We start from the raw sequence: 8408 nt of genomic DNA on the forward strand, positions 1-8408 counted from the left end.
AGACATATATTCTCATAGCTAGGTTCCCTGACCCTAACCATGGTGTAGAAACGATAAATTTATAATAAAATCACCTCACCTATTGTGAGCTCCCCATCAGTTCCTCTTCGTGTCACTTAGAGGTCTCTCTCTCATTCATGCTTGTCGGTCCAATGCAAGTCTCTATTACGCCAAAACGAAAGGAATTTAGCATGGATTTCAAAACAAGGTCAAAGGCAACATTCGGGGTCAAATACCCCTGTCAAAACATAAAGGGCTAAGGGGTGTTTCGGATTCTACAAATGGAAACATCATTTTGAAATTCCGATCACGCCAATGTGACCAGGGTTCAGTGAATGCCACAAAAATAACCTCAATGTTATAAAAAGATAACTTTTACAATGTCTCATTCTCTAGGGTTTTTCAAAGGAAGTGTAAAAACACCTTATTACAGTACCCAACACATAAGAGACACTAAGAGGAACTCAAACTAGCTATGAGAAGGTTTAGAAGTCAAGATTACCTCAGAGAAACTTTGAAATGGAGGATTGAGGGATTCTCTCCACTGAATCTTTGAGGAGGATCCTGAGAATTCCGCTCCGATTAGAGTGTTCCTCTTGGTGTAGGGGTCCAACAACAAGCAACGGCGGCTTACGGCAGCCACTGGTGGTCTTGGGTGGTGAAAAATGAGGTTTTAGGGTTTGGGTGGCATTTTTGGAGAAGAGGAGAGTGAAAAATCGTGTTTTTCACACTGAGGATGTATTTATAACCTATAAATTTCGCTTAGCGAGACTATCGCGTTAAGCCGAAGTCCACTTCTTATGCTTAGCCCAAGAATTTATGTTTAGCGCAACCCCCTCTGCGTTAGGGCAGGCTTAGCGTACCCTTGGGTGCTCAGCGCAACTTCCTCTCTGGTTGGAATTGGGCTTAGCGCACCTCAGAGCGCTCAGCGCAACTTCCTCTCGGTAGGAATTGTGCTAAGCGCGCCATTCGCGTTTAGCAAAGAACAAAATTTGTGTTTTTCAAAATCCCACCGGTCAGGCTGTGGAAACATGGCTTGTTAAGTGCGAGACAAAATATGAAGACGATCCAACGGTTAACGAATCTGGGATCACGATTTTTATGAACTAGGTTTAGGCAAAAATCTAAAATCTCATAATTTCAACTTTGCTCAACAAAACTCCACATAACTCAACATCCACATCAAGAAATTCACACATGAATAATTCAAGTCGTATTTCAAATCATTCAAGTCAAACATATATTCAAACAACAAGCTAAACACAATCAAACATAGATTTATAATTAATAATATTTCAGGGTGTTACATGGCAGAGTGCTACTATGGTTGGGCGTTAGATGGCTTGAGCTTGCTCTAGCAAGGTGCTCTTCATGAACATTGGATGCAGTTTGGTCCTCTACAATGCTGCCTCTGTTTTCATATTTTCACGAAGCAATGTTAGTGAACCAAGTGAAACAACGTGACTACTGGTGACGACTGATCACCTGAATTGCTAGAGCTATGACCGTGCACAGATTGAAGGGACGTGAGTACTAGTTAGTGGTTAGGCAATTGGATGACCAATTATAATGGTCGACTGAATCAACGGGTTAAAATTCCACAATGAGTAAGGCCCAGGTGTTACATGGATCCCATGTGTTAAATTTTAGGCCTTTTCTATCTACACCATGTAGATTTCTTCTACACCCAACACTTTTATGAATTTTCCAAAATTACCCCTACTAATAAACAGATTCATGAGAAAATTCGTAAAAGTGTTGGGTGTAGAAGAAATCTACACAGCGTAGGAAGAAAATGCCTAAATATTAAGACATATATTAACATGAGTAAGACCCATGTGTTACATGCTTTAACTAATTCAACATGTTTTCTTCCTACACTACATCCAAATTTTTCTTTCTGTACTACACCCAGTAAAGTCATTCAGAATATTCTAATATCTCAAATTTAAATGTATTATTCCTTCTTCAATGGTGTAGGAAGAAAATGTCTAGTTTAAGATACATCATTACTGATTAAAAAAAAATTAATTTGACCACAATTACAAATTATGTAGTGCCACTATTGAAAAATATTAAATTAACAAATATTAACTTTTAAATACCACATTTTGTGCAAGTTAAAATAAATGAGTTAAAATTGATGATATGTTATATTAACGTGTAATTGAATGAAAACTATATAGTTAATTAAGTTATTTTTAACATGTCTTGATTGTATAGTTAAAACCATAATAGTTTATATATGGCACACACTTGTAGTGCATGAAATAAATGATGTTGGCTCTCATCTATAATCTATCTATATAACTAACTTTCCCTTGCAACCTCGGGTTTCTATGAATACAAATATTAGATAGTGTAACTTGACCAAAAAGTTGGTGTCGTGATGTTGTTCCAAAATAGACTTCATTGGAAAATCCCACACTAGAAAAAACATCATTATTACCAACTGTTTATAAAGAACTTATAATTAATAGAAAATTAATCCAAATTAGCACTTATTGTAGGTTTTGAAATACTTCCTTGAAAACCACATTGACAATTATATTTTGTGGTTTTCCTTCTATATCACAAATCAAAATCTTCAATCCATTTTTACTTTGAACTCTTAAAAATGCCACGTAAAGTTTGCCATGACTAAAAGCTGGTTTAGGAAGATTTAATCCAACATACTCAATAGATTGTCCTTAAGATTTATTGATTGTCATAGCGTACGACACTGTAATTGGGAATTGTCTTCTAATCATTTTGGAAGGGCAAGTAGATTGTGATGGTGATAATGAAAATTATGGAATATAGACCAAATTACCTATGTTTTTCCCAAAAATAATTTGTGCTTCAATAACATGATTAGCCATTCTAGGCACAATTAGCCTTGTACCATTGCATAGCCCTTCTGCTTGATCCAAATTTCTAATCAACATAATAGGTGTACCTTTTTTCAGCCTAATTTTATGATTAGGTAATCCAGATGTTTTTAATGAATGTAGAAACTCTAGTGTAATAGCCTGATAACCTTCACTTCACTACTAAAAAAAATGCTATTCTACGATGGTAAAAAACAACATACAATGATGGTCGTTGAACGTCGTAGAAGCCCACGTCGTGGAAAGTTAACCCTTTCAGCGACGGGTCAAAAGCCACCGTCTTAGAAAGCTGACAACTTTCAAAGACGGTGCTTATGTAAGCACCGTCCTTGAAATATACATTATTTTTAATTATTGATATTTTTTTTTGAATGATATCCCATCAGAAAAAATATTAATAATTAAAAATAATCTATATTAGCATGATTGTAATTAATATTAATATTAAAAATATTTGTAAAATAAATATTTAAATGATAAATTAAATAAAAATAGCAGGTTGACAAATTAAAATTTCCTAAGACAAATTAAAATTTAGCTAAGACTTATGCCATTGCCTACTGCATGTTAGAACTGGAAAACAAAATTAACAAGTAGCTGATATCTTCAAGAGGGCACTTGATGGGAGTAAGGCTAATTATCATTGTTTCCTAATTATATGTTAAACACTTGAATATATCAGGAATCAAGCCATTCATTGTAAATAATTAGACTTCCTAATTAATGTAGGTTGAATTAGGAGTTAGAATTACTGTCATCAACAACTGTAAATACTAATAAGTCATTATTATTGTTTTCAAAAATATTTTCTAAAATTTGTTAGTCCCTTTACTACATGCGAAAGTGTTTGTCCCTAGAGAACATTTGTATTTTCTAAAAATTTGTACCCTGAGCACTTGAACAAAGCATTTGAAGAAAATAGATAAAGAGAATGACAAGGCATCTCCTAGTTCTTTTTGTTTTTTTTTATTATTTTAAAACACTTGTTTTGGAAATAACTTTCAAAACTTAATAGATTTTAAATAAGAAATTGATTGCAACATATTGTAGAATTGTTTTAGAAAATTGTTTTCCAAACAAAAAAGTGAGACAGGAATCAAACAGACCCACAATTTCTCACCAATTTATTTCTAACAGAATAGCTACGGACTCTAATTTATGTTCTTTCCTTAAGGATGTTAACTAGTGTGGCATAGTTAACTCTTTAATTTCTCATCAGTTTTATAAGATTACAAGTCATCAGTAATTGGTTTTCCCATCTTAAATTCATTCTACAAGTTTAAAAAGACCTGACTCAATCATTGTGATCAACAATGCACAACAAATTTATCAATGAGGAAGTTTTGAGAGAAGTGAATATACCAAGTGTATTCAAGCTCATCAGATGGAGGTTCAACAACACAATGAGCACCAACAACCATAGCAGGAGATACATATGCGCCAACACCTATGATACTGGAAGATGTACCACCAGGTGCACCAACAGTGCTCAATCTTGGCCCGCTATTACCAACACTGCTCACAAATATCAGACGATGTTTGTTCACTTCCTAGAAGTAAACCAACCAAAATAAAAACTAAGAATAGATAATGACAAATAAATGATATAAGTATTTAGCTAAAATAAGTCTAAGAAAATACCTCATTCACAAGATCAACAAAGCGCCCATAGTCTGATAGTAATGTTGCTTCAACATAACTCATGTTGATAAGGTCACAGTTATGCTAAAAAAGAAATATTGCATGCCCATCATTAAAAGTCCTACTTATGCAGGATGTTATAAGAACCTAAAACAAACTCAGTTCATCAAACACACAAAAATAAAAGGCAAATCATATTGCACTTAGTTGGTTTAATGGATCCTGGTAAGAGTGGATCAGACTCAACGGTGGCAGAGAAGCATTGTTGCATCAAAGTATGAATTGGAATCAATTAATCATACAACATTCTGATTGGTTAAATTACAATTAACCCAATCAACAATACCAAATAACTTACATTGTCAAAAACATTATTATTCTCATGCACTGATGACACAGGTGGATCAGCTTGATCCTTAGAAGTATATTAACTAACCCTGTTAGTAACTAATGCATTGAATCTTAAAATATTCAATAACTCATTCAACCTTACCTGAAGGTCAAAGGTAGGAAGCTTAGCAACAATAGAATTGATTAATGCCTTATCTTGAGATAACTGAGAAATAGAATAGTGTGTATTTCCAGGGACTACCTTGAACCTGGAGGCTATCCTTTTTCCCAATACATGATCAAGAGCTTTAGGTATCTCTTGGATAAAAAACTCTTTCATGCATAATTATAAATATGACACCATTAAAAAACTTTCCAGGGACAACGATAATAACACTGATTCTATGAAATTTATTATCTAGACATCATACATGTTCAACTTAATTTGGAATTGTACTTGCACTTTCATTTCCACAACCAACACAAAAAATAGTCAAAGCCTCTCCATCAACCTTCCTGTTACATTTGGGACAAGCATCATAAATCAAACCATTGGCTACCAACAATTTTGTTATAGTAGCCACAATCACACACATACACTCCTACAACAAACACATGACATGAAATCATAAGTAAATACAAAATTTGTGTTAACATACAATTGTTGATATGATGCTAAATCAGAACCGACTAATGTATAATAATTAATTCAAATTCAAACCTTTTCACTTTGCTGACTTCATCAAAATATATCATTTTTGCATTATGCATAAAGTGATCTCCAACAGAATACAATGAAGACTCTGAAATCTAGCTTCCTCTTTGAGTACAATGAATCATTGTTAACTAACTTGGATCCATACTAAAATAAAGAAACAAATGCAATTATAAGTAAACTGCAAGTATGCATAACTACATCATAACATAGATTTCATCAGCATGAAGAAGATAATCGATCCTTGAAGTCCACAATCTCCTTGAAGTCACTATTCATAAATATCTGGGAACCATCATTGAATTCTGTATTGATATAGGACAAGTGCCTATATTAAAGGAAACATTCATTACATTAATAATTGGTTACATAGAATCAAACATTTAAACTGAATGTTCAAAACGAATAACCTCTAGGTTCTTTGATTTTAGCCATAGACAACAACAACAACACTGGCCTAATAACATGGCTATCCAAACATTCCTTAAGCTCCATAGCAAGTGCCTCCCACAAAGACCAACTGATGATACTTTCACAGTGTCACATAAAATGCAAGTAACATTAAAAAACTTATGAAACTAATAAATGTTTCTAACAACTTCTGATTCTTATAATAATAAACTAATGAATATAATTCATCTTTCATTGTGAAAACCACTTTCTTTGGCTTGCCATGCTGATTCCATTGACCAATTTAAACAATCTCACCAATAACATCTTCAACAAAAACCCAAAATAAGAAAATGTAACAACATTAACATGTTAATCAACTCAATTCTTCAATTTTTGAAAACTTGTACCTATTAAATAATTAGGTATGGCAAAGTAATTTACAATGGTATCAAACATTGTCAAATTGTACATTGTCTCACGTATTTCAAGTATTTCGTGGGCCGTAATTTTGGTTGCTTTCACAAAGTTAATTTTAAAAGCATGTTGTGTAGCCTTATACTGACCACTATTTTTCTCTACTTCAAAGTTCTAAATCACATAAATTGTCCAACTTCAAAATTTACATTCACCATTTGAGCATCATCATTCTTCATTTGAGCTAGAATTTTATCACCCTGGACAATGAATATTTGACAGTGATTCATTTGAGCTAGGTGATCTTGTTTGAAAAAAAAAAATACAACCAATGGATACACCATACTGAATAAATCAAGTAACTTGACCTCCTTGTCAATAAAAATTAGTTCGATATTAAACCTAGGTGATCTTGGTATAGTACACATGTTTATTAGTCGGACAACAATCTTCCAGGTTTCCTTGTCATCATTTATCTTCACTATGGAATTCAATCTACGAAACAATGCTAAACAAATATGAAAACTACAATTATATCAAAATTTCAAAATTATTTCTATAATCAGCATAACTCAAATGAATACTACTATTATTAGATCATTAAAACCTTACCAACAGCCATTAAACTTTGCTTCAAAACTGCAAAGAAACACACATGTAAAAAAATGTCTAAGAGTTTTAAATACTTAACCAACGCCATTTAAACTAACTTGAAATGAAAAAGTATGAGAAAGGAGAAAAATGCTTGAACTTTTAAATAGAGTATGAAAAAAAGGTGAAAATTATGAAAGCCTGAGTCATACATGAAACGATACACGAAAAAGTAGCTTGACTCACCCACACAAATCTCTCTAAGGATGAGCTTGTGAGCTTGCTAAAGATGCACAAGGGAGCTTTGCTAGAGGAGAAGGTGAATACGGAAGATGGAAACAGAGAAATGAGTAGCTTTTGGATACACATTGGTTTATTCATTTGTTGTTGAACATCAACCAGTCGAGAAGCTTCCTAGCTTGACGACGTGACCTCGTAGCTAGCCCTGCTAGCTCAGACGTGTGGAGCTGCTGTAGGTAGGAAGCGCAGGAAGAAGAAGAAAACATGAATTCAGGATTTTGAACAAATGAAGAAGAAAGCGGCCGAAAATCTTGGAAAATCGCAACAAACCAAAACGCAATGTAAGAAGAAACAAAATGCAACAAAGCAAATGCAAAAGAAAAAAAGGTTTAAATCGGCTGAAAATCGTGAAGCTGACACATATGCGGTTTGATAGTTCTTTTATTATAAGGTAGTAGATTATATTTTGAAGAAGGATGGGACATTATTTTGCACTGGATTCCCTATTTGTCGCTGTAACAGTAAGTTATATAAACTTTTAGAATTTAACAAAATTAAAAAAAAAATGTGATGAACTATGCTATCCTCTCAACCATTATTTTGCATTTTTTTTTTACTTTATATTTCAATAATGTTTTTAAAATCTCTTTGTTACAAGTGAAGGAATGCTACTTTTTAACATATTATATATAGAGGTATTTTTAAAAAAATACACAATCATTCAATTATTCTTATTACTTTTAATATTTGTTATATATTTAACTTTAATTTTTAAAGACATAAATACTCAGGCAACACTGGATTAGGATACTAGTTCCAAAATAGGACTAGACATCCAAGTATTTTGAATACAACATTGACGTATTTTATACTGTATATGTGTTTATTTTTCTCTTGTCTCATCAAATATCTAATCTATTTATTACTTCTTATTGTAACTCCGAGACTCTATGATTTACAGAGACTTTTGTTAAATAATTTATTTTGGATGCTTATAAGTCACAACGGAACCAATCCTTGTTAAATAAATTATTTTTTGATAAATTATTTTTTACGGAATAAAGTCTTACTCATAATATATTTTAATAATTTAATTATCTTTTAATTAATTGTCAGGTTTTGTTAATTAATTCAAAGTTTCTTTTTTATCAAATAAGTTTCAATTTCTATTTCTTACATCATAAATGAACTATTTTAAAATAAGTACAAATTTT

At 32.5% G+C, this 8408-nt stretch overlaps 1 protein-coding gene across 2 annotated transcripts; it reads right to left on the bottom strand.

Moving 5' to 3' along the window:
* Positions 1-1090: 1090 nt before the first annotated feature.
* LOC114369490 (tripeptidyl-peptidase 2-like) lies at positions 1091-7534 on the bottom strand. Of its 2 annotated transcripts, XM_028326723.1 has the most exons (4): positions 7201-7534; positions 4512-4595; positions 4233-4420; positions 1091-1411 (listed from the first exon to the last, which is right to left on the bottom strand). In XM_028326723.1, coding segments are annotated over exons 1-4 (408 nt in total). In that variant the 5' UTR covers positions 7336-7534; the 3' UTR covers positions 1091-1410. The 2 variants fall into 2 exon arrangements, with proteins under 2 accessions (XP_028182524.1, XP_028182523.1); XM_028326722.1 differs by lacking the exon at positions 1091-1411 and having other exon boundaries at positions 4054-4420.
* Between the last annotated feature and the right edge of the window lie 874 nt (positions 7535-8408).

This window comes from Glycine soja, chromosome 10 (genome assembly GCF_004193775.1).
Source record: "Glycine soja cultivar W05 chromosome 10, ASM419377v2, whole genome shotgun sequence".
In the NCBI taxonomy this organism is placed as follows: domain Eukaryota; kingdom Viridiplantae; phylum Streptophyta; class Magnoliopsida; order Fabales; family Fabaceae; genus Glycine; species Glycine soja.